Source organism: Notamacropus eugenii, chromosome 1 (genome assembly GCF_028372415.1).
Source record: "Notamacropus eugenii isolate mMacEug1 chromosome 1, mMacEug1.pri_v2, whole genome shotgun sequence".
NCBI lineage: Eukaryota > Metazoa > Chordata > Mammalia > Diprotodontia > Macropodidae > Notamacropus > Notamacropus eugenii.
The window spans coordinates 240392456-240420226 of record NC_092872.1 but is presented as its reverse complement, the minus strand read 5'-3'; the positions used below and the strand labels follow the sequence as shown (position 1 = coordinate 240420226).

General features: G+C 37.4%; 1 protein-coding gene across 3 annotated transcripts in view; it reads right to left on the bottom strand.

Moving 5' to 3' along the window:
- SIN3A (SIN3 transcription regulator family member A) overlaps positions 1–27771 on the bottom strand; it is a 71891-nt gene that overhangs the window by 23398 nt on the left and 20722 nt on the right. For all 3 annotated transcript variants that reach the window (XM_072628300.1, XM_072628299.1, XM_072628301.1), the window contains 7 exons: positions 14095–14316; positions 10497–10673; positions 4473–4579; positions 3555–3837; positions 2355–2606; positions 1673–1825; positions 1220–1378 (listed from right to left, as the gene is read on the bottom strand). In XM_072628300.1, coding sequence (XP_072484401.1) covers positions 1220–1378; positions 1673–1825; positions 2355–2606; positions 3555–3837; positions 4473–4579; positions 10497–10673; positions 14095–14283 — 1320 coding nt within the window. In that variant the 5' untranslated portion in view covers positions 14284–14316. The remainder of the gene's footprint in view (positions 1–1219; positions 1379–1672; positions 1826–2354; positions 2607–3554; positions 3838–4472; positions 4580–10496; positions 10674–14094; positions 14317–27771) is intronic.

Below are 27771 nucleotides of genomic sequence, written 5' to 3'. Positions count from 1 at the left end.
TCTATTCGGGGTCTATCTTTATTGAGCATGAAGAAAACAAGTAAGGAACCCACCGTCTGCCTCAATACTCTAAAGCTTTTCTTGATTTCATTTCAGTCCATCAGTTTTCTTTAATAAAATGTTCCCAAATATTTCAATTCTCTATTTTTCATTTCTGCAAACTGTTGTGATCCTACTATAATGTTTAAAATATTGCTTTTCTTCTTTTAAAGATTTCTTTAGTTTTTCCACAAACAGATAGATTATTTACAAAAGGGGACAGAAAATAAAAGCTGCTTCTGCAATTTTTTTTTTAGAGGATACAAATGGCACTTTGGATTCACAATTGAGAATGCTAATCCAGCCCAAAGCTATAATAATGTCATGATGATACATGTAACCCTACATACAACAAATTCAACCTTAAAAAAAACTGTTCCCCAACTTTGTGTTATAACATACCCAACTGATGGAATAAGAGTCATACACACAGAACCAGAGCACAACATACAAGAAGAACCACAGCCTATAAACCAGTTTTAAAAAGACAATCCATATCTCAACCAAAAAATGAATTTAATTACAAAAAAAAAGTCAACAGAAGAATTTCCAGTGTCTAATTCTTAGTGAAGAATAAACTACCTTATTCCTAAGTATGGAAAAACCCTAAACTGCACCAGGAAAAGAGGAATGGAATTATAAACCCCCAAGACAGGTCAAAGATCTCATGTGAAGATGTGACAGAGAATGAGAGGAGACTTTGCTGACATAATTACTGCCACACTGGAAATTAATGTAGAAAGGCAGATAGCCAAAACAAAGACTACATACAAATGATGTTCAACTTGACTGATGTCATGGAAATTATATTAAAGTACATTAAAGAAAATACAGACACAGGAAAAGTGGCACAGCATAGTTGATAACTATAACTAGCCCTGGAGTCAGGAAGACCTGGTTGCAAGCCCTGCCCCTGTCACATGTCAGCTATGTGATCACAGATATGGCATCTGACCTGTCAAAATGCAAGCAGCTCATTTCGACTATCAATGACAGTTGTTCATCTATGCTGGTTGAAGGAGTCTCCCATGCTGATGAAATCAATCACAGGTCTGTCCCCAATATAAATCATATTCTTCACTAGGTCTCAGTCCAGGGAACATCTGATGACCCATTTCTCTAAATGCTTGCCATCTAGAAGCAGGCCCTGATACAGAGCCAGAGGGGCGCCCAAGCTCACCTTCACAGGTGGAGCAGTGCCAGTCCCAGAATGGCGGCGGATCTGACAGCCATTCTGACTGGGTCTTTGCTGCTTGTTGTTCAGCTGTGGTTTCTTCACAGTGCCTCCATGATCATTCCTCACAGACTCAACCTTCTCTGCAGTCGTCTTACTTAATAGCTGATTAAGACACAGATTATCAGAGAACTCCATTTTTTTGTTTTTTTGTGGGGGGGAAAGGGAGTTGGTTGTTGCTAATTCCAGTTGACCTCTGGTTTACAGAAAAATGGCAGAGTAGCATTTAATCTACAGGGATTTCTCTACCAAGAGAGTTTAGTTTTAAAGCCCATCACTGAAGCTAAATGTTCTCCAAACCCACTTTACTGGATGGAGAAATTGCCCAGAACACAAATCTGTCTGTCGCTCCCAAACGCACCCATACCCACTGTATCAGTCCTAATGCAAAGCACTCACCACAGAGCTATTGGCATCAGGAAGGAACTGCCCAAACTCTGACAGGAGGTCTTCCTGATTCTTAAACAGACGGGCCACCTGTGCATACACCTCCTGCTCCGTCAGGGCTGGCGTGTAATTCCCTCCAGCTTCCTTGGCATTCCGTTGCTCCTTCTGTCACAAGAGAAGGAGGGAAGCCTGAGCTCCATGTCTGACACTCCTATCACATACACTGCTAGGCCTCTGACCTTATCACCTGAACTGCTTTCACAGAGGAGGGAGGAAGCTGACTTTCTTGGCTCTGGCTCTCCCTGAGGCTTCCTAGGTCATCAAGATGAGAAAAATGGTGAATGGCAGCCCCTTCAAAATTAGGGCAGGCATTCCCACTGCCCATGAGTTCACAATCAACTGACAAAAAACTACATATGGATTTTTTTTCCTTATTCCACTATTAACTATACAAGTAATACTCTAGACCTCCTAGGTATATAAATCCTCATTTCATGCACAGTCTTTAAAAATCTTTTATTCAATTGCTTCAAGATAATTATATCACAGAAAGAATCTGGCTTAAATATGGCAAGAAGAGTTATTGACTGATGATTTTCATAAAGAGTCAAGTGATATTAACACAGTTTATGGGAGTAGAACATTCTTAGAGGACATTCTGGTTAAAGCATATTAATAAGACAGCTCTTCTTACCTGATATGTGTGCAAAATCTCCAAAAATGCTTTATAGATATCCGGCTGGCCCTGGAATCTATTCTTAATCTTGTTAACATAGTTGATGGCATGATTAAACTCCACAGGCTGATTGTTCTGCAAGGACGGGGCAGTTCCCAGAGAGATTGTCACAGGTGTGTGAGGCTGCACTGGAGGAGAACGTGGGGAAGCATATGGTGGGAGGGGAGGTGTCTGCTGACTGGCTGGAGCATGTGCCTGGAGCTGGGACGGCTGAAAAGAAAGTATTTCCTCCTTTAGGAACAAGGAGTAATGCAATTCAAACAGGCCGACTACACCAGTGCAGAAGGAATATGCTTCCAGAGAAACGTGTAATTTATTCACTCTTGGTATGCTATATACATATCCTAATACAAAAGGGTTCGATTTTTTGTTTTGTTTTTTTGCAAAAGAGAGGAGGTGGAAGACAGAAATTATGATTTCATTCATATCAGAAAATTCCAGAACAAATTTCATAGACCAATACAGATATGCTACTCGTTCATAATGTAGTCTTATAAGGTTGTCTAGGGGCACTAAGTTGGTTAAATAACTTGACCAGAGTCACACACACAGCTAGTCTGTGTCAAAGGAAGGACTTAAACTCGGGCCTTTCAGAAGGTCAGCTCTCTGTTACTCTGCCACCATGCTACCTCTTAAAACTTACAGGATCTAGTCAATCAAAATTTGGGAGAAACCCTTGTGGGTTAACAAGGGGGAAAAAAACTCTCCAAGTAGACTGTTCTTCATTTATCTAAGTCAAAGGATTTATGATTTCTTCAGGACAGAATAATCCCTTCTGTTTTCTCAACAAAGCCCCAGGAAGATGCCTAAGGCTCACAGGGGTTAAATGTCATGGTCACAGTAGCACAAGAAGGGAGTATCTGAAACTAGATCTGAAGCCTAGCACTATCTCTATTCTGCCACATTACCTCTGGGTTCTCTATAGATTCTATATTTTTGAAACAGAAAAAAACCCTTTTGATAGGTTTTGGTGTACAAAATCAAACCATTCCACAAGAAAGTACCTCAGGGAATGGTATACTGAACTATAAATAAATTACTTACATCTACAATTTCAGACATTTTTCAGTGATCTCTTTGTCAGAGTATCATGAGAACTGAGAGAAGATGTTTCAAAGGTATTTCTCTGACATGGATGGAATGTTCCCAAGTCCTCACCTTGCTGATTTTGGCAGGTGGCGGCTGAGGGGCTGGCTGGGCAGGAGTTGGGGTGGACTGGGCTGATGGCTGGGAAGGATGCTGGGGCTGCGCTTGAGGCTGAGGCTGGATGCCATGAGCGGGAATTTGGTGAACTTGGCCAGGAGTTGTTACATTCACCATATCGTTGGTCTGTACCTCAATTTTATAGCCAGGAGGTAAAAAGGTGTTAAAGCCCATAATCAAGTCAGGGTGGCCTTTGAATAGCTGTGACACCCGACTAATCACTCCTGGAGTATCGATACTGAAAAGAAGAAAGAAATGTTACAAATTACCTAAGACCCACCCAGAAACCACACATGTCAAACACACCAAGATGACCATAATTTCTCTAAAATTCACTATAAAAGTAATATGTTTTTTTCAATAAAGAACCTGGTGAAGAGGTCAAATCCAATGCTTCATTCTTCAAAGTAAGGGAAGAGTCTAGGTCAGCAACTCATTTTTTAAAAGCACAAGTTACTCCTTGGGCTATCCTATAAACATATGTGTGTTAAGTGTATAATATAATGTATATACTATACTATATACACTGCAAAATTTAGTTAACTTCTAGTTCACATATATTAATATTTTGGGTTAGCAGAATACCAAAGAGTCTTGAATTATTTTGTGGAATGATTTAAATCCATCTCAATGTGGATTTCTCAGGAGAGAGGAAAATTTAATGAAAACTTGGCTCCCAGAGTTTGAAATTTGGCTCTGAAGGAGATATAGAAAGTGCTCAGCACTCTACCTGCTCCACTATTCCATGGAAGAACCTTGCACTAATGGAGATCCAAACCTAAAGAAGCTGCTCAAAAAATGACATTAGACTTCATCTTCAAACACTCACATCTAAACATAGGACATCTGGGTATCTGTAAAATGCCTTTTTACCTTTGAGATTTAAATTCCTTCATGATGTCCAGGAAATCATTGTAGACCTGAGGCTGACTACCAAACTGCAGCTTTACCTGGTCAAGATAGGATAGAGCATCTTCCACCTACAAATACAAATCCCAAGATTATCCATCAAAAAATTAATCCACAAGCTATATAGTGATTTCTTTAGTCAAAAATAAAACAGAATATAAAAAACCTAGAAAATAAATAGAAAATTCAGGATAAAAACATAGAAAATATTAAAGATATCAATTACGTATTTCAAGATCTTAAAATAATTAAGGAATCATGAGGGCAAGTCCCATTTCTGAAAATATGAGTCAAAAGACAAACTAATTTCCTCACATAGGTAAAACATTCAACAGAACATTTTAAGGAAGCATAGCATAATTCAAAGAATGTTGAATTTGAAATCCAAGAACCTAGATTCCCCAGCCTGTGGTCCAATGACTTCCACATTCTTCAGAAGTTGGATACCTGAGATCTCAAAACTGTGCATAGCCCTTCTGAGGATGCACATTGTAACTCATTCTCTAAGCCTATTTGTATTCCCAGAATATCCTTCACAGTGTACTAGAAGTCATCCTCAAGATGTTTTGGCAATCTGTGGATACTAGTAGAGCACACAAGCTGCTCATTTATTCTTCCTCGTTTTCATTTCATATCTAGTTCACTGATTATCCAAACATACATTTCTGATATTCTGATTATCCTCATGATTTCTTCATTGGTAAAATATGTTGCAACCTACTCATATCCACCATGTGCCTCTGCTGCTAATTATTGTCTTTTAATTCAACTCAGCAAACACAAGTACGTCTATGAGAAAGACTTTAAAAAACAACAACAGATAAATCACATAATGAACTCAGGGGACTAAGAGAGTCTTTAAATGACTTCACCCCAGCAAATACCTGATTTCCTTGTCAAGCAGAAAGACAGCAGCCAACGAAAAACCAGATTAGCATATAAACTCATTTGTAAACTCTTACAGAGAAAAATGGCAGAAGACTATGAGCAGTATTAGCTCCTAAAGGGATAAGGCCAATTAGAAGGTTTATGCTGATGGTGACAGTTTTGAGAAGAGGGATTCATTCTCAGAACCATCTGAAAAACAGGATAACAAAGTCTTGGTAAAAGTCCCAGAAGAGAAGGGCGATAACTGAATCCATCGTCTCTCCATGGATTGAAGATTTGAGGAGAATGAGTAGGCTTCTACAAATAATGCTCTTTAGAAGATCACAACTTGACAGGCTGTGGAAAGTAAATTCCACTGTTTATTTGTTCATATTTTTTAAAATGCCTTTAAAACAAATGGAGGAAGTGCTCTCTCCTTCTCCTACTACTGAGGGTCCTGATTCACTCTCCCCCATCCACTCCTCCTCCTTCCTCCCTCCCTTAGCTGCCTCCAACTCAATCCCCAGAGCTGAGACCTGGTGAATCAGGTTGGGATGGAGCCATCCAGGCTTCCCTTTCAACCTTTCCCAAGGAATAAGTGAGGTGTTTCCTGGCCAAAAATGTTCCCAGGGGCCTTCAGCAACACTGTTCAGAAGACAGAAAACCCACAGCCTTGAACTGACCCTAGCCCTAGTAGACAGGAAGTTATACAGATAGCTATGTACATAGTAAGCCTCTCTCTTCATCCTCTAGTAAGTGGAAGAACAGAGTTAGAGATAGAACTCTCCACATTGATGAAAGGTGGCCTGGCCTAGGACTGAGGGTGATGGTGCTCACTCTGGCTGGAATCAGATTAGTTTGGAGGTGACAGTAAAAAATCAAGGGGGAGGGCCCCCTCCACTTTGGCCCAGGGTTGGAAAACAGGGTAGGGCAACCTCTTTCCCTTCTCTGCTACCCACTACCACTCAATGACTATACTTACTAAAAAGGCAATCATTCTTTCCTCAACCCCTCCCTGAAAGGACACATGTTGATCATGTGCAATTAAAAAGTCTGTTACAAAGTAAACACTCAACAAGTATTTGGTGAGCTGAATTAAAGAACAATAACTGAAAGATATATTCTTATCTGAGTCATATTCTTATCCAAACAAGGAATATAGGCAAATATAAAAAAATAAGGTAATCTGGATTACCTGAAATTGAAAACTTTCTACACAAATAAAGTTAATACATCTAGGGTAACAGGAAAAACAGCTGAATGGAAAAAAAAAATCTTTGTATCAAATTTCTCAGATAAATGTTTGTTATCTAAGATACACAGGACAACTATCATTTATAGAGGACTTACACTACTCCCTCATAGAAGAGTGTTCAAATATGAACACAATAAAATATTAACGACCAAATCCTATTAATAGGAGAAATACAAATCCAAACTAGCCTGAGATTTCACTTCACACCCACTAAGTTGGAAAAGGTGACAAAAAATGGGAATAGTCAATGTTGGAGGGTCTGTGGGAAGATGGGCACATTGAAACATTATTGGGGAATCTTAATCATTTTGGAAAGCAATTTGAAATTACGAAAATAAAGTGATTAAACTATCCTTTGACCTAAAGATTTGACTACTCGCCTATGTACCCTAAGGAGGTTAATGATAAAACTATGAATATGATGAATACTGAAGCTTGGAAAGACTTACATAATTTGACACAGAATGAATTAAGCCAAACCAAGAAACATACATAGTGACTTCAAAAAGTAACTGGCTACATAAACAACCACATGATAATCAAAAGTGAATGTCTGCAAAACTGTAAAGAATAAGTATGGCAACCAAAAACACATATGTGTTTATTGTAGAAGTGGAAGGTCCACAGGTGTGAAACATTGCATATATTTTCGGAATTTTTTCAATGTTCTAATTGGTTTTGCCAATTATTTTTCTCTTCCTCCTTTTCTTTCTTTAAAAAAATTATTCCTTGGACGCTTTCCAGGAGGAGAAAGGAAGAGGGATAAGTGGAAATTTAGGCAACACAAAAAAAAAGCAAAAAAAAATATTAATAAAAATTTATTTTAAAAATCAGCAATATAACATGTAGCAAGCAGTTCCTTTTAAAATCTGCAGGTCTAATGCTAAGATATTGCCTAAACAGAGGTTTAAAAAGAAAGGCGGTTACCTAGTCAATCATCCTTATTTCCCAATTTCCTTAAGTTTCTCTTATTAGTGTCCACACATTTCACTGATTGTTATAAAGCAACTATGGTGTGAAAAGAGCAATGAGTTTGGAATTTGAAAAGAACAATGAGTATGGAATCTGAAGACTCAGGTTCAAAATGTGACTCTAATGCTAAATATCTATGTGCCCTGAAACAAGGTATTTAAAAAAAGTTCTGAACAGAGTGGTACTACATATTCTATAAGGCTCCTCCCAGGTTGAAATTTATAATCCACAGCATATAAACATCTGAAATGCCAACATTAAAGTGTTGGTAAAGAATGTATATATTCTCACACATCTTTCATTGATTTCCTTATTCAATAGCTTATAGATAATTCAATCATTTTTTATGAAGTTCAAATCAACTGCTAATTTTGATACAGCATCATTGCTATTGAAAACTATCATTGGTAACCTGAATGATGGAATAGGGAGAAGCTCATTCAGTTTGTGAAAGGCAACCAAATGAAAGTGGAAATTACTTGAGAGAAAGGAATAAAAACAAAAGTGATATGACAAGAAAGGAATAATCTATAATATACAAAGATGATGCCAATGAGTACAATATATGATGTAAATTGTAAAAAACTACAATTAAAGTGGAAATCCCCATACAGAAAATACATGATGGAAAATGTTATGTGTAAGCTTGGCAGGAGAGGAAATACAGTACTTTTCTTTAAAAAGCAAAAATGAAATGGATTTCATTAAAATTTAACATGGATAAACAGGAAAATCCTTCCCCATCTCATGAAAGTACTGATCAAAATTCCATATAAGTACTGCATACATGTCTGGAATCCCCAACTGGAAAGAGGAACAATATAAACCTGGTAATCTGGGAGTGATAATGAATTTGATATTTTGAGAAGAATCCAGCAGGAGACCAGGAACTTGAAAATCTCAGAGTTTAACTATTAAGAGTAAAAGGAATAGCTATGTGTCACGTGAGAACAAGCCTAACAAACATAAAAAGCCTCATTTCCAGAAGATTAGCCACAGAAAATCATAAAGGCCAGATGCTATTGAACAGAATGGATAAGAACTCCCTGAGAATCCAAGAATCTTATATTTCAGTATTCTTGTGGAATATTACTTTGTTATAAATTATATAAACATATAACACAACCTGACATCCTGGGATAGCATCAGTAACAATGAATTATATTACACAACATTAACGTAGAAACAGTCACCACCAATCACAAAGGCACAATCAAATATAGGCATCATAATGTTAGCCTTACCAACACTGTTTCTTCATAGCATTAGAGATTTGACAAACCTCGCCAAAATATAAAATGATCTAAATCACATGAGATACGAATGAGATGGATAGTAATGGTCTGAAACTTCATTCACCTAAGAGGACCACTGTTCCATCTTTTTTTGGACAGAATTTTAGAAACTATGTCAGTCATCAAAATTTTGAAATGAACAAGGCAAGGAGCAAGTACTCTTCAAATAATGTGCTTCACATTAAGCACAGTCAATTCAATTATCTGAATTGAGACAAATGAACTGATTCAGAATTCTTGAACTTCAGAACCATCTACAATCTCTCCCTACCTAAGAAGTTTACTTAGACGATATAAAAATAAGTTTGTATTCCCTGAGCACACACACTCCTTTCAAGGAAGGGATTAGAAATATGCCAACTGATAAGAAATACCAAGGGCTTAAACATTTGCCAGAGTTGATTCCGTTGAAAGGGAGCAATCCACATCAAAATCATCATGATTAAATTAAAAATTAATAATTTTAATTATTTATATTATAATCAGTATATTTGTTGCATATTATAACAAGCTATTATATAATCAATTTCCCCCTCAAATGAAATTAAATATAAAATGTGAAAAAAAACCACTCAGGCAGAGATGTTGTTTATGGCAAAATGCAATTTTCAAATGACAAACTAACATTTTATACTTCGATTAAATTCACATTCCTTTATGCAGAGAGAAAAGGCAGAGATCCCCAAATCTGAAATGAAGATGTGATAACACATTCAGAGATGTGATACTCAAGTCAGGTGACCCCAGAGCTCAGGTGTCACTTTGGCCTTGTAAATGTAACGCACTTCTGCTGCAAGAAAATCTATGGTACCCTCAGGAGAACAGACACAGGAATATTAACTCTAAAACTTAACAAGCATTCCTCAAAAAAAAGAAATGTGATTTATTTATCAAGAATGAACTCTGTGAAGCCAACCAGTTGGCTCTCAAGACTGCAAGAGAGAAGTAGGATTTACAATATTACCCTGCATTATCACAGAATCATTATTATAAAAACTGATCAAATAAGTTCTGTTGCGAATTCAGAGCTAAGGCTTCACCTTAAGTTTTCAGCAAGTGTATAATAATGTTTTAACAAGCTATTGTAAATTATGTATAATGTTGCTACTGCAAATGCTATAATTATACTTTTCCTAAGTGAAAACAGAGTTCAAGAAACAGGAATTTGTATACTGAGAGATTAACTAAAGCTGACTTGACTAGAATTACAATATGAGGAATTTTATTTGCAAGAAAATAATCCAAACATTAGTCTGGAGTCCCTTACTTTTGAGCACCAGAATTTGCACCAACCGTTTGTCTCTTAGTTTATTTATACACTGTAATCTAGTACAGAATGGCAATTCCACAAATCGAAGAAGACATGAGGTGCTATGCTGTCATAACCAGAGATAATGCAATGATGATTATTTTATCAGCAACTCAGAAAACAGATCAAACATCAAACAAGATTTCATAAAATTCAATCAGAAATCAAGATACATGCTAAATTAGTTTACCTGCTATTCCACCATGTTCCAAAATTGCAGGCAAAAAAACATGTCTAAGGAGAATTTTTTCCCTAGATCTTATGACATCCTGGAGAAAGTTTAATCCTACCTTGAGCCTCTGAAACTGCTGCTGTCCCTGCACTGGTGCCGCTGGTGGAGTTGGATGAGCATGGCTCTGAACCACCTGTCCTCCATGAGGCTGAACAGATGTTGTGTGATGGTGGCCACTATGAACAGTTGCTAGCGTGGGGCCATGGCTGCCTGAGCTCTGTGGCACAGCTGAAACCTGAAAAAAAATAACTCCAGAGCTGAGTCTTTGATGAACAAATTCCTCCTCAGCTTAAACACAATAAAGAAATCAATATGTGGGACCTTCCTTTCTAACATAAATGATACACACTTTTCAAAATTGTGTTGATAATATTTCAACATACCACACAAATTTCTAGGGCATTTCCAAATGAATCCCTCCTCCCCATCACCAATGCACATTCCCTGAAAACAATTAGCAACAAAACAGTGATTCGAATAGAGAAAAGACAAGTCAATACCTGAGAATGTTTGATAGGGGAGTAAAAAGAGGGGGGAAGTGTTTTAAGTAAGAGTCTGGTCATTTAAAATAGTCTTGTTCTATTTGCTCTATAAAAAAAATTCTACAATAGAGCTGAACACAATTTGGAAAGAAAATCCAAACACAAACATCTTTTCTTCAGTCTCCTTAAAAGCAAATAAAAGGGGGGTTTTTTTAAAGCTACTTTTTATTTACTTTTTTTTAACTTCCATTGATTTCCTTTAAAAGGTGGATGAATTAACAAGAAGAAATTCTGATTCAAGTCAAAAGGAAGGACTGATTGTTGAGGTGGAAATGATGAAAATTGTGAGGGAAAGTAACCATTCTATTTAATAATCTGTGTGACACAAAAGGAAAAGTAAGCTGGGAATAACTTGAAATGCCTTCTGGATTTTCAATAGTAGATTTTAACGGGTCTGGAGAAAGGCAAGCTAGGGTCCAATGAATCAAACTTCTATATCAGATCAGAAGAGACAGAAACTCTAAAGAATTAAATTCTGAATACATGAAGAGAAATGATTGAGGGGAACTCACCAACAAGAATAACATTTTTAAAGTACGGAACACCAAGTAGGGCATTCCCCCTCCTTTCTCAAGCAGTTTAGCTCTCTGGCTCACCATCTTTCTCCAACTCCTGCCTTCATACTAAGGGATAAGAACATTCATAAACTCCCTCAAACACCTTACTTAACTTCCCAGTACCACAAATTTCAGTCACCCATAGGGATGGTCATACCTTATTTCATTGTCATCCACAAGTGTTCCATTCCTATTATCAAAAACTAACATTCCTCTATCTCTTCCTAACTTCCTTTCATTCCATGCCTTACCTCTCCAAACCCTCCTATTTGTTGTTTGTCCTGATCATGACCTCTCATCTCTATCCCTCAGTACTTGCTCAGCTTGGTTCTGACCTCACTTTCCTCTTTTAAGATCCCAATCTTAACCTATAAGTATACAACACTACACAGTTTTCTAGTTGTCCAATATGTCTTCTCACCACCTGAGCCTTGACAAATCGAAGACTTAGATTACTTTTACATTCCTTCTTCTATACTCTACTCATATGCTGAACCAAGACTCCTCATCCAGGTCCTCACTGTAGCAAGCAATCCTTTCCCTCCTCTCTATCTAAATGATTCCCTATCGCACTCCACCCAGAGGCTGCACAAAACCTATTCTGTCCTGAAAACTTTCCCTCTCCCCACTGTCAGTGCTCTAACCCAGTCTCTAAGAAAGGAGGTTAGCCAAGGCCACCCCCTCTCTAGGTGCCTTTAATCCTACTCTCCAACAGATTGTTCCCTCAATCATCCCCCACCGTTCTAATTTCCAAGCCCTTCCAACATATTTGGGTTGTTTTTCCCTTGTTACCTTCAAACATGTTTAAGTGTCTTGAATTCTTTAAAAAAAGAAAAAAAAACTTCACTAGAGCCTATCAACCCTTCAAGGTATCGGCCTCTCTTCCCTTTCTCAGTCAAACTCCCTAAAAGAAGCCACCTACACTCCACTGCCCCACGTACTCACGCCTCAATCTTTTCACAATTCAGCTTCCCACCCCAACACACTGCAACTACTCTCTCCAAATTTATCAATGATGGCTGCCAAATCAGATCAGCCCTTGTGCTTCTTTACCTCTGCTACACTGCTGCTGTATACTCTCCCTCCTGGATGCTCCCTCTTCCCTGGGTTCTTGTGACATTCTCTTATGATTTTTCACATGGTCCTAACAGTGGCTGTGTTCCAAGGTGCCCAAGGCCCTGGGGCTCTTCCAGGGCCTATCCTCTTTCTACACTGTAATACTTCCCTTAGCTTTAATTATCTTATCTAGGAAGAGATGACTCAGATCTAGATATCCACCCCAGTGCCTATTCCTATTGGATATTAAAAAGTGAATGTCCAACGATGTCAGAGAAATTTGAGAAGAACTGTATAAATTGATGCAAAATAAAGTGAGCAGAACCAGAACAGTTTATACAATAAGAACATTGTAAAAATAAACAATTTTGAAAGACTTAAGAGATCTAACCAACACAATGACCATCCATGACTCCAGAGGGCCAAAAATGAAGTACCCACCTCCTGACAAGTATGAGGGACTCAAGATACAGACTCAGTTAATTTTTTGGACATGGCCAATAAGGGAATTGCTTGATTTATCTCCGAATCCATCATGAGAATTGGCTTTTTTCCTTTTTCTTTTGGAAGAGAAAGTAAGATTGGAAAAAACCTGAATTTTAAAAAATCTAAACATCTCATAGACATCTTAAATCTGTGTATCCAAAACTAATTCCTGTCTTTCCCCCCAGACCCTTCCACATACCTCCTCATCTCCAACTACCCAGACAAGGGAAATTCAATAAGGATGAAGATCAGCTCCTGCCTAACCCATAGGAGCTGTGCCTCTCCTGGCAAGGCTAAACTCCTCAGTACTGTAACCAAAGCTCTGGAACCATAAGGAGGGAAAAGGAGCTGCAGGTCTGTACCAGTAGGGGGAGTCTCCACACTAAAAGTTCTCCATATGGATAAAATAAGATCAGGACAAAATAAATGCCAAGTCTTACAGCATGGCTTTATGGGACTGAATTCTCAAGTATAAGACAGGGGGAGGCATACAGGGACAGGAGGAGGCATACAGAGAATTAGTAATTCAAATGAAAGAGAATGAAGGATTTCTAGTGGAAAGTTCTAGTCGGGTATGTGATAACCAAGAAAGCAAATATAATCTTAGGCTATGTTAAGAAAAGAATAGCCTCCTTAGCTAGGGACATTGGGAGTTCTACTGCACTCTCTCCTGGTCAGTCTAGCTGTGGACCATTATAATCGGTTCTGACACATTTTGGAAAGGACACTGAGTTCATGCTCATATGAGAACAGTGTGAAAGGGATATTTGATGATGATCATGATCATAATGATGATGATAAGGTTTATAAAGTGCTTTACGAATATATCTCAATGTATCCCCATAGCAACCCTGGAAGGTAGGTATCCTTACTGCCATTTTACAGATAACAAAAGAGAGGATGAGAGAAGATAAGTGTGGCCAGCAAGTGTCTGAGGTCATATCTGAATGCAGGTCTCCCTAACTGCAGGCCCGCTGTGCCAGCTGGCTGTTTTGGGAGTGTGGCTCATTCCTACCTGATAGCTGGGAGTAACAGAGTACTGGATTCCTGTAGCTGACTGCATGGTCTCAGAGACTGTCTCATACACAGGAGGTGCAGGGGCAAGCACACGGTGCTGGTGTGGAAATGCTTCGGTGCTGCTGGCAATACGTCGCTGCTGGGACGCATACACAGGTGACTCCTGGTCATCCAAGCGCCGCTTCATTCTGCAGTCATACTCGGGGATGCTCTACAAAATCTAGGAGAAGCAAAAATGATTTAATCATATTCTCTAGCCCAAAAAGATACACCATCAGCTGTGCTCAAAAGCATCAACAATAATGTGATGTATACCCAACAGTTTTAAATTCAATTTAAACTGTTTGGGAGACTACTATGCTAGCAAGAGATCCTGTCTGGGTACAATTTCAGCACCTGTAAAAATGATCATAGAACCCAGAGATTTAGAGTTTTAAGGGATCTTAGTGCCACTGAGACATACCCCACCTTCATCATACAGATGAGAATTAAGACCAAGAGATGTTAGGTGACTTGCTCAAGGTCCCACAGCTAATAAGTGTTTAAGGTTAAGATTTGAAAAGAGGCCTTCTACACTCCAAGGCTAGAGATCTCTTCCCTACCATCAAAATAACCAAGTGTTCAAAACTGAAGTATTTCTTGTAAATTGATTTGGACCTGCAGAAAATTTAAGAGAAAACATCCTTTAGTTTCTAAAATCACATCAAGCACCAGTTTTTTTAAAGTTCAATTCCATCTAAAAGTAAACCTACAGGTACAGCCAACATAACACCATAAATTCTTAAAGTTCTAGTTAGTTTCTCTGGTCAATTTAGTTCAGCTCTCTATTTCTTTCCAAAAGAAACACTCAACTCCTACTTCCCAGATGATATTATTTACAAATCTTCCTAGAGTTGTACTGTAGAGTGAATCTAAAGACATAGGTTTTCTAGACCCCTGCACTACCACTAATAGTCTATACGACCTTTAACTAAATTATTCTTAAGGTCCTTTCTAGCCCTGTAATTCTAGGATTCTAACAGTAAATCTGGTTCAATATTAGTCCAAAGTTGTCCAATATTTAACCAACTGTGAAAACCTTTTCAACTCTCAAATCTATCCTTAAGTTAACTTAAGAATACTTCCACTTGAGGAATATTTTTCTTGAACAGAACACCAAAGAAAGGTAGGAAGACTAACCACTGGGGCCTAGGAACTTTCCAGAACTCTTTTCAAAATCAATTATCACTACAACAAATATAATTCACTGCCAGAAGAAGAACAGGCATAAGCACGTTCCATTCTCCAACTGACACGATGGGGCTATGTTTTACTTTCTGTCATTTCACAAAAATTTCTTAAAATGCCATCACTCTCCCTGGTAAATGCAGTAGTAACAGTAGTCAGTGGCAGGCAACAACAACACTTGGCAGAAAATGAAAACACATGAGGCTTTGCTACAACCTCGAGCGAGCTTCTTCCTTAGGGACAAACTGCTCCTGGCTCTCACAACGACTGCCTCAAGCACACTTCAGCCATCTTTTTGGCTCCTTATCCCCTTGTTTCCCAAAGCTACATATACCCTATCACTCTTGCCCTATCTCAGTCAACCGTCAGGTTTCACAAATCTAAGTCAAGAGAAGACCATCAAGATAACAGTTTAGCAGAATATATAACCTTAACGTTATTTCGTGCATATTTATCACAAGTGAGTATGTGAGTATGTGTACAACATTAGAACAGAGACTTGAACCATAAGGACCATGTTTCTTTATCTGAACTGACACCTTCTGTAGCCCAGTTTCAAAGTTCAATTAACAACAGCTTATGATTTATATACATTTTACAAAGCTTTCCTTACAAACCACCTTATGAGATAAGGATTGACAGTCCCATTTTAGAGATGAGTAAACAGGCTCAGTGACTAAAGTGATTTAACTGAAGGTCACAAAACTAGGAAGTTGGAGAACCAGGGTTTGCACCTAGTGCTCTTTCTATTCTCAATAATTCTTATGAATAATCCTTTGTTTGGCTTTTAAAGTAGTCCTTCATAAGCTGGCTTCTCCTATTACACCTTATTCCCAACTCCTGGGGCTCATGCTTTTCCCCAAACAAAATACTCCATCTCCTGACTCCAGGCATGTTAACTGGCTGTACCCCATATCTGGAATTCTCTCCTCCTCTACATTTCCTGGCTTCCTTCAAGTTGTGGCTAAAATCCTACTTTCTGAAAGACTTTCCAGGTCCCCTTAACCCTTCTACTGAGATTATCTCCAAATTATCCTGGATTCGCTTAGTGTTTGTATGTTATCTCACTCCCCCCTTAGACTGTGAGTTACTTGAGGACAGCAGGAACTGTTTTTGACTTTCTTTGTATCTCCAGTGCTTAGCAAATGCTTAATAAATGCCTGCTGAGTGACTGACTGGCCTCAAAGTAGCTACTACTTCAATGAACTCCAAAATCTGGTTTTTCAGTTCTGTTGGTCAGAAAACTTGGGGCTTGCTCTTCTGACACAACTCTGTCTTAAGTGAGCTAATTTTAACCTTTTGTAGTGGAATAGTTCTCATGGCAGGTGGGAAACTAAATTAAGATTAGGATACTCTAGGAGTAAATCTATCAGAGCAAGGCCTGGGTGCTCTCAGCTGCTAGTCTGCACCTCTCAAACTCTTTACACAGTTTTCCCCTTTTCCAGTGCTCCAAGCTGTCCTTTGTAGGTATTCTGATTAAGTCAATTTCTTTGTCACAAGGTCGGCTACTGGGAAATATGAGGGATTCCCTCTAAGCTCATTTTAATATCTTGGTCCTAAGATTACCACTAATCAGGAGAGTATGTCCTCACTGACCACAGGCCAAATGTCAATCAATATAAAATGCTAAATCATTCTTAAGGACATGAGTTCTTATTTCCTATATTTGAAGAAGCCACTTTTCTTGCTTTTGTTTCAAGTTAGATAGTCAGGGTCATCTTGCCTACTTTTGTAGTCTGGTACTTTCACCAAATTTCCTTACTTTATAACGGTTTTACTTGTTCCAATATATTCCTATATGAAAAAACTACTTTTAAATATGACAGCAAGGGGGAATGCTTTCAAAAATGAAGTACACTTAAGGAGCAGAAACTGATAGACCATGAAGAAACCAAGACAGGGGAAGTATCTGGGTTGTAAGGTACAGCAGTTTTGAGGTCACCCTGCGCCCCCCACCTCCCCCCAAACTATTTTGGATCCATACCTAATTTCCTATGAGGCCACAGCCTTCTTAGAGAGAGAAGACTGCTGAGGGTATAACCAACAATTTTGATTTACCAACCTGGGACTTCAGGAGGACAATTCAGATGCCAGCTGCTTCTACTGTTTAAAATTTCTCAAAGTGACACCTCCAAGGTAGAGCCTTGAGAAAGCTTGTTTCTTTAGGGACTAATCACCAGGGAAACTTTAGACCTGTTCAATCCCCTCCACTCCCCTACTGACTTCATTCTAGTTTTTATTTATTTATTTTGCCTTTGGTAAAAATCATAGTACATAGAGCTATATGGAAAACTTGTTCCATGCCTTTCCTATTTTGTCCCTACTAACTCTTTACACTATATTTTTAAAATATACAATGTACAAGTGCCCTTTCAAAATTCATTTAGCCAGAAAATATTTACTAAAATTATTTTTTTTAAAGTGCAAATCCCACCCCTCCGAATTTTAAAATCTAATTGGGAAGATGAGGCTTACAAACACAAAAGGGTAATAATATGAAGCAGCAGTTCATTCTTAGGGTTATATTAGTGAAAAAGCTAAGAGCTCTCTTTCTATCCTTGCCCAACATAATATTAAAGATTTGATGGCTGAACTGAAGTGATGCTTAGTTTAAATCCTGTATGGATGAAGGAGGTAAGCCTTTAAAAATGGATAGGATTTAGGGAGGAAAAGAGTATACAAAAGGAAATACATACATTCTGGTCACATCAAAGTTCACATCACACAAAGTCACATCACAGCTATCTTGATCAAGGAACTCCTACCACAAACACAATGCCTGACACACTAAGCTCTTGTACGAAGGGGTCCATGACACAAAAGAAGTTCAGAACCCCTGTTGCAGATAGGAAGTTCAGCTAACAGCAATCCAGCAACAGCAGGTCACTGTTGCTTAGATTCGAACCTAAGCTGGGAATTTGCAGGGGGCGGGGCAGCAATCAGACTTGCTTGGAACAGATCTTTGAGAGCATTGAAAGGCTGCAGGTCCTCACTCTGAGCTTCCTGAGATCCTACAACATTACAACATTCAACAATATAAGAAAGAAGCAACAGGCCCAGAACAGACCTTCCCTCCTTAAGTTCTGCTGAGTCCAGCCCTAACTTCAAGTCCAAAGTTAAGAAGAAGGCTAGAAGAATGAGCAAATTAAAAAAAAAAAGAATCCCATCATAAAAAGTTATTATGGTAACAGGACACTCAAGACATAATCCCTCCTCTTCCCCAAAAAAGAGAATGGCTCCAAAACATCTACAAGAAAATTATCAAAGAAAAACTCTTTTTTTGCTTAGACATAAATGCAACTAGAATTCCTATAAGAGCTTAAAGCAGGAGTCAAAAAAACGCTTCAGTCAATGAAATGAGACACAAGTGGTAAAACCTGGAAAACAAATGAGAACTATAGAAGAAAAAACTGGAAAAGGGATTAACAGCTTAGCAGAAGAAATATAAAACCTTGTCCATGAGACAATCTCCTGGAAAATTAGATTGGACCAAAAAGAACCCAGTTTCCACAAGACAAAAAGAAATATTAAAACAAAGTCAAATGACTGTAAAAACTGAAAATATAAGACATTTCATAGAAAAAAGATTACATATTCCAGAAAGCAATCACATATTACAGACAAGAATAACTTCCCCAGCAAAAGTGAGTATAATCCTATATGGGGGGAATAGGTGAGGGAGAGAATTGACCTTTAATGAAATAAAGGACTTTGAAGCATTCCTAATGAAAAGACCTGAGTTGTATAGAAACTTTGAAGTTGGAGGGGGGAAAAAAGAAAAGAAATATAAAAATACAGGTATGAATGAAAAATGATTAAGTACTAACCAAGGATAAACTACTTACATTCTAATCTGGGGAGATGACACATGTATCCCCACTGAACCCTATCATCATCAGGGGCAGCAAGGTGGTGCAGTGGATAGAGCACCAGTGCAGGAGTAAGGAGGACCTGAGTTCAAATGTCACTTCAGACACTTGATACTCACTAGCTGGGTGGCCTTGAGCAAGTCACTTAACCCCAACTGCCTCATCCTGGGTCATCTGCAGTCATCCTGAGGAATATCTGGTCACTGGATTCAGATGGCTCTGGAGGAGAAGTGAGGCTGGTGACCTGCACAGCCCTCCCTCACTCAAAACAAAGTCAAGTGCAAGTCATATCATTAGTTCTCTGATGGCATGGTCTTCTTCAGCAACGAAGGATGAACACACACACACACACACAGAGGTGGGCACAAAAAAACCATCTCAATAAACAGGGAAATAGGAAACAAAGGGGAGAAGGGAGGGTAGGTTAAAAGGATGGATTAATCCTAATCAAGAGAAACTAAAGATGTAAAAACCAGAGCTCTTCTGAGGGAAATCTAAGGAGAGGCCCATTAACTGGTAAATGGCTGAACAAGGTATAAGGGTATGGTAAATGAATATGATGGAATACTATTGTGTTGTTAGAAATGATGAAGGAGATGGTTTCAAAGAAACCTGGGAAGATTTGTGTGAACTGATGCAAAGTAAAGCAAACAAAAATAAGAGAACAATCCGTACAAATACAACACAGTAAAGACAAATAACTTTGAAAGAATTAGGAACTTTGATCAGTGTAATGACTAACCACAATTCTAGGACTAATGGTGAAGCATGCTACTCATTTCCTGATACTGAGGCAAAGGACTCAGAATTCAGAATGAAACTCATCTTTTTTTTAACATTGTCAAAGTGGGCATGTTTTGATTGACTATACATGTCTGTAACAGGTTTGCTTTTGTTTTGTTCTCAATTGCGGAAGTGGGTTAAAATGAGAGAGGGAAAAAAAGATCTTTCCTGACTAAAAAAAATACACAATTTTTTAAAAAGGTCAGTAACAGCTGAAAAAAGCAAAAGGATAATGATAACACTAATAGCCAACATTTATATGGCATTTGAAGGTTTGAAAAGCCTTGAAAGTATGGCAAACATGTTATCTCTTTTGCGTCTCATGTCAATATTTCCATATAGATGTCTTAGATGTCATCATAATCCTCATCTAACAGATTAAGTGACTTGCCCAGGAACATACAGCAATTTTAAATGGCTGGGGCAGGATTCAAACTCACATCTCCTTAATTCTAAGTTAAGCACTTCATCTGCTACATCACCAGCTGTCATGATTTTTGCTCAGGAACCAAACAGAAATTAAGACAATAAGAACTGGGTGGAAAAAAAAAGAAACAAAGAATGACTTATTCCAAAGAGGGGGGTGAAGTGCAGGGGAGGAGGGAGAAGAAGAAAAGGAAAGATAGTTCAACTGACAACTACCTACATGCCTAAGAACCAACTATTTGACAAATACTGCTGGGAAAACTGGTCAGAACTAAGTACAGACAATGTCACACCATATGCTAAGATAAACTCCAAATGGATACATGATTTAAATATATAAAGTGAAATTAATTAGAGCAGCAAGGAAAAAAATTACCTTTCAGATCCTGGATAGAGGAACAGTTCATTACCAAATAATAAAATGGTCAGTTTTTATTATATAAAATTAATGCAGTTAAAACAAAAAGGAAACAGATAAGGGAAGGCATGAGAGGGTGAAACATTGGAGCAGTTTTCTTGGATAAGGGTATCATTTCCAAAATATAAAAGAAACTGATTCAAATTTATAAGAATAAGAGGCATCTTCCAATTCAAAGGAATGAACCAGAAGTTTTCTAAGGCACAAGTGTGAGCTATCAATTGCCACATGGAAAAAGGCTACAAATGACTAATAATTAGAGTAGAAAATTAAAGCAACCCTGAGATTACACCTCGTACTCTTAAGATAGGCAAAGTTGACAAAAAGGAAAATGACAAATGCTGGAAGAGCTATGTGAAAACTGGGACATTAATACATTGCTGGAACTATGAACTGTGCTAGCCATTTTAGAAAGCAATTTAAATGATCACCCAAGTACTAAAACTGCATACCTTTTTAACCCTGCAATAACACCTACATACCCCCAAGGAGATCAAGGAAAGAAAAAAGACTTCTATGTACAAAAATATTTATAGCTTCCCCTTTTGGGGTGATACAGAACTAGAAACTTGAGGAGGGGGCTGTCCATCAATTAAATAATGGTTGAATAGTTTATAGTATATGAATATAATGGAAAACTATTCTGTTGTAAAAAAAAATCATGAAAAACTATTTCAGAGAAACCTAGGAAGACTTGCATGAACTGATTCAGTGCAGTCAGTAGAACCAGGAGAAAAACACACACAACAGTAACTGTAAAGGTAAACTGTACAAATTGTAAAGACAAAAAACAGCACTGTAAAGACAAATAACTTTGAAAGACTTAACTCTATCAACATAATAACCAATGAGACAATAGATAGTAAAGTATGCTACCCACCTCCTGACAGAAAGGTGATCAAGTGGTAGAATGAGACATTTATTTTTGGACATGGCCAATGAGGAAATTTCTTTGCTAGATTTTGTTTTCCCACTTGAAATGGGACGGTAGAAGAGAAAATAAATGATTATTAATTTAAAAAATAAAAAATTTTAAAAAGCAAAAACCAAAATGGTGGCTCTTTCCCATCAAGTCAATTCATTCCCAAATTGATGAGATACCATCAAAAGTTCCAAATAAAGAACTCCCCAGGTCTGCCTCCTGCATCCATTGAGTGAAGCCCTCCCACACCAACAATCTAAAGACTCCTGGGCCTGTTCACCTGACTTGCAACTGAACTCTTTCATATGTGATATCCCCCAATGAGAATGAGCTCCTAGAGATCAGGGACTACCTTGCTTTTCTAATTATAACCCAAGCATTTGGCAAAGTGCTTGGCATGTAGTGAGCATTTAATCAATGCCTTTTCCTATAGCCATTCACTTAAACTTGTAAGCAATCAGAAGCCACTTTTAAATTTTTGAGAAGGGGATTAAAGATTAATTTGGGAACATTATTTAGAGAAAGCAAGGATGGGGTGTTGGGGAGGGGGAGAAATGAGATAATGAAGATAAGAACAGGATTATGTGAAGGAGGGAGGGGTTTCAGGAAGTTGAAAGGACATTATCCAGTTACAAAATGAATAAAGTCTGAGAAAGGCCAAGGTGCCCTAAAAGGGGATAGGGTGAAGTGGAGAAAATTCTGGCAGAGACAGATAGAGTAAGTACTTTGAAGGGAGTACTACTGAATTAGAAAGGTGGGACAGAGGGCTGGGCCTGGAGTTAGGAAGACTCATCTTTCTGGGTTCAAATCTGGCCTCAGACACTTACTAGCTGGGGCAAGTCACTTCATCCGCGTGCCTCAATTCCCTCATCTGTAAAATTAGCTAGAGGAAAAATGGCAAACCACTTCAGTATCTTTGTCAAAAAAAAAAAAACCAACCCAAATGGGGTCAAGAAAAGCGTGACATATCTGAAAAACAAATGAAGAAAAGGATGGGTTTTGTGAGAGGGCAATACTATGCTGTTAATAATTTCTGGTTTCTGTAGTTCTGTACCCCTTTCTTATACATATAAAGGATATGGTTTTGCTTTTTAGAATTGTGTAACTGTTAAGAGATAGCTTTCCTCATTCTGTGGAATGTGAATTGACTGCCTGCTATAGAATCTATGTATGTAGTACACAATTATAGATGTATGTGTGTGTGTGTATGTATATATATATATATATATATATATATATATATATATATACACACACACATATACATAGTAAGTCTTTCTCCTCTTGAACCTTTGCATATGGATGTTCATTCTCCCTTCCCGTAGAATCTTACCTAATATTCTACATTTTCAAGGAAAAAAATCATAAGACTTCTATAAGGCTTGGAGTTCTCACTTGAAAAGATAACTCAAGGTCACCTCTTCTGACACTTGACAGAAAATTATAAAGCATCCCCATAGTATCAACTGTCCCATGCTTTTTGCTTTCACCTCTAAGACTCTAAGATCTACCCTTCTTTACTCAATAAAAATTGCACAGATAAAGTATCCAGCTAGTCTCAGATGGCACCATAAGACTGTGTACATGTCCTTTGTTAGCCAATACTGAATAAATTAGGGGAAACGCCACTCCTATACTCTCATTCTTCTCAACCCATTACTTCAATGAAAGATCTCAGTGAAGATCTAGAAGTGAAGGTATCAAATAACACCTTATTACTACCCAACATCATCCTGAACACCCCCTCCCCTTGCAATAGAGGGTTCATCTTTCATACTCATCAGGGATAAGACTTTTCTAATCCAAAAAAGTAAAGTTAGAAAGCTATCTTTTTAAGCTACCACAACACAGGAATCTGGGGAATTGTCACACCACTGCCCATTCAGCAAAGAGATTTGGAAGCCAACAAGTATCCTATCTCCAGCCAGCTATAAAGAATGTCTTTTAACAAATTTCCTTTGGACAGTAAGTCTTGTGCATGGGTTTCCTTTTGTCCTTCCTACTATGAACAGTTGGGTTATCACATAATCACTCTTGTAGAGAGGCATTTGCCATCCAAATAAAGGAGCTGAAATAGGAAAGAAGGCAAAATCTCTTCCTCATTTTAAAATTCCTTAAACTCAAGAAGTCATTCCAACTACTGAAGTAGCCCTAATTCAAGTTCAGAGAAGGGGACAGACAGAAATAGAACGGATAATATTTAGTAACTCAATGGATGGGGGTGGATGATCAAGAGTGAATGAATCTAGGAGGGCTCCCAGGTTGCAAACCTGGGTAACTAAAATGGTAGTGCTCTATGCAGAAATAAGAAATTTAGAGGCCGAGCCTGTTGGTGAAGTGAGACAAGTATTTTTGCCAAGCCCTCCCATTACACATTGCCCACCATTAAACAACTTTAAAAAGCAAATGAAACCAAATTTGGAGCAGGATAAACAACAAAATGTCACAGTGAGTCATTTTTCCAGCCCAGAGCAGTTTAGAAGATATAACAAGAAGTACTGACCCTGGGGTGGGACCGTGGGATTGGGCCTAGCCAGAAGGTATGGCCTGCAAGAAGCACCAACAGCTGTGGGTTGTAGATGTGGTGGTAATAGCAATGGTAGCACCACAAGCACACAGTACCCAAGGAATATTAAAGGAAGAAAACACCTGGTTAGAAAGTACTGGGCACAAGATCAGAAGTCAATTGGCAGAACGATTAACCAATATTCAGTTCCCAGATGGAGAAGAATGGTTGCAGTTGAAAAGGCGCACTATCTGAGAAAGGATCAGATGAGGAGGGCAATGATCAGAACTCTCCCCAAATCAAACAACCCTAGAAACACAGAAAACTTACAGACTAAGCTGTCAAAGGAGCAGAAAGGCATAAAATATAGAACTCCAGGACAGACATCCTCCCAACCCCCAGAGATGAGCAGAGCCCAACTCTAACATAAAGACCAAAGTCAAGAAATAATATATAAAAACAAGCAAACAACAAAAAAAAGAGCCTGACCATAAAAAAGCAACTCTGGTGACAGGGAAGCTCAAGACACAAAATCAGAAGACAATGTAAAAAATGCAGATTGGATACAAGCCTAACAAGAATTCCTATAAGAACTAAAGAGATTTGCTTAAGAGCAAAATAATTATTTTTAAAAGTTTTTAAAAGTAGAAGAAAAAATGGGAAAAGAAATGAGAGCAATGAAAGAACATAAAAAGAGAATTAATAGCTTAGTAAAGGAGCCATGAAAACTACTGAAGAAAATAACCCCTTACAAATAAGAATTGAACAGGCAGAAACAGAAATACAAAATCTCACTGAAGAAAATGAAAATAACTCCTTAAAACTAGAATTGGTCAAATGGAAGCCAAAGACTCCATGAGGTATCAAAAAAAACCCACAATAAAGCAAAGTCAAAAGAATGGAAAAGAAAGAAAAACTGGGAAATCGATCAAAGAGAAGTAATTTAAATATCAGACTACCTGAAGGCCGAAATCAAAAAGAGCTTAGATATCTTCTTTCAGTAAATCATGAAAGAAAACACCCAGATATCTCAAAACCAACGGGCAAAGTAGAAACTGAAAGAATCCACTAATTACCTTCTGAGATCCCCAAATGAAAACTCCCAGGATTTCTCCAGAACTCCCAGGGAGAGAAAATACTATAAGCAATCAGAAATAAAGAATCCAAATACTGTGGAACCACAGTTGGGATCACACAAGATTTAGCTGCTACCATCATAAAGAAGCAGAGGGCTTAGAAAGTAACGTTCCAGAAAGCAAAGGAGCTAGCTAGGATTACAACTAAGAATTATCTATATCCTGTAAAAACTGAGTAAAATTCCTCCAGGGGAAAAATGGATATTTAATGAAAACAGAGAATTTTCAAGCATTCCTGATGAAAAAACCAGAGCTGAATAAAAATCTGACATCAAAACACAAAATGAAAGACAAAATAAAAAAGTAAACAAGTGAGAAATCATAAGTGTCATATAATAAAGTTAAACCACTTCTATTCCTTAATGAAAAGATGATACATGTAACTCCTAAGAACTTCATCATCATTAGGGCAGTTAGGAGTCTACTTAGAGGCCACTAACGTGAGTCTAAAACGTTAGATCTAAAAAAAAAAAAAAAAAAACCACAGAAGGGTAAGAAAGAGGGATTCACTGGGAAAAGGTGGGAGAGGGAAAAAAAGAGGGGGGAAGTTTCTCACATAAAAGAGGGGAAAACAGAAGGTGAGAGAAGCAGGTAACATCTGAGTCTCACTTTAATATGAACTGGTTCAAAAAGGGAAGAATATATATACACATACATAGCTAGGTATAGAAATTCATCTTACCCAACAGAGAAATAGGAAAGAAAGGGGCTAAGAGAAAGGGAGTCGAGGAAGAGGACAAGTGGGAGGGGATAGATTAAACAAGACAGGGTCAGAAGCAAAGCAGACTTTGGAAAAGAGAACAGAATTTTTAAAAATGGAGAAGGATAAATAGAAGAGATAAGATGGAGGGAAATACACAATTAGCAACAACTGTGAATGGGACAAGTTTTCATAAAACAGAAGAGGATAGCAAAATGGATTCAAAAATAGAATCCAACAATATGTCCTTTACGGGTTAAATAAGGGGATGGAGCAGAATATATTATGCTTCATCTGAAGTAAAAAAGGCAGGGTTAACATTCATGATCTCAGACAAAGCAAAAGCAAAAATAGAGCTAATAAAAAGAGAAAATCAGGGAAACTACATTTTACTAAAAGGTACCATAAACAATGAATATTAATACCAAATATATGATGCATCAAATGACATAGCATCTATATTCTTGAAGCAAAGTAAAATGTGGTATAAGAAGACAGAGTCAAAATATTAGGAGGAACTCAACTTACCCCTCTCAGTCATGGATATATCTAATAAAATATACAGGAAGGCGAGGAGATGGAATTTTTTTTTTAGGAAAGTTAGATATGAAAGACCTCTAGAGAAAACTGAATAGAAACTAGAATAAACCTTTCTTCTCAGCTATACATGGCACTTTCACAAAAACTGACCATGTGCATAAAACCTGACAAACAAATGTAGAAAAGCAGAAATATTAAATGCAACCTTTCTGGGACCATTGCATGATAAAAATTATATTCTCTCTATAGAGACTTTGAAGCATATATTAAAATTAGAAGTTAAATAATTTAATCCTAGAGAATGAGTGGGGTAAAAGAACATGCCACAGAAGCAATAAATAATTTTATTAAAGATAATAACAATGAGACAACACACCAAAATTTGTGGGATGCAGTCAAAGCAGTATTTAAGGGAAAATTTATATATCTATAAACACATCAACAAATGAAAGACCAGATCAAACTGGGGATGCAACTAAAAAAACTAGAAAAAAACAAATTTAAATCCTCAATTAAATACCAAAATAGAAATTATAAGCATCAAGAAGACTAATAAAATTGAAAGTTAAAAAATAATCACTGGACTAATAAATAAAACTAGGAGCTGGTTTTATGAAAATAAATAAAATAAACTACAGGTTTTGTTTTACAAAAGAAAACCAAATTACCAGTATCAAAAAACAAAAAGGGTGAAAAGCAATGAAGATGAAATTAAAGGAATTATTTAAGAGATATCTGTCCAACTAAATGCCAATAAAACTGATAATCTAAATGAAATGGATGAATATTTACAAAAATACAAATTTCTCAGATTAGCAAAAGAGGAAATGAAATTCTTAAACAGCCCAATCTTAAAAAACTAAATTGAACAAGTTATAAATGAGCTCCTTTAAGAAAAAAAAAGTTGGATTTACAAGTGAATTCTACCAAACCTTTAAAGAATAATTAATTCCAATATAATATAAACTATTTGAAAAATTAAACAAAAGAATTCTACCAAATTTTACCAATTACACAAATGTGATTTTTATAAACCAGGGAGAGTAAAAACAGAAAGAGAACTGCAGACTAACTTCCTTAAATTAATATTGATGCAAAAATGTTAAATAAATACTAGCAAGAAGATTACTGCAATATTTCACAAAGAT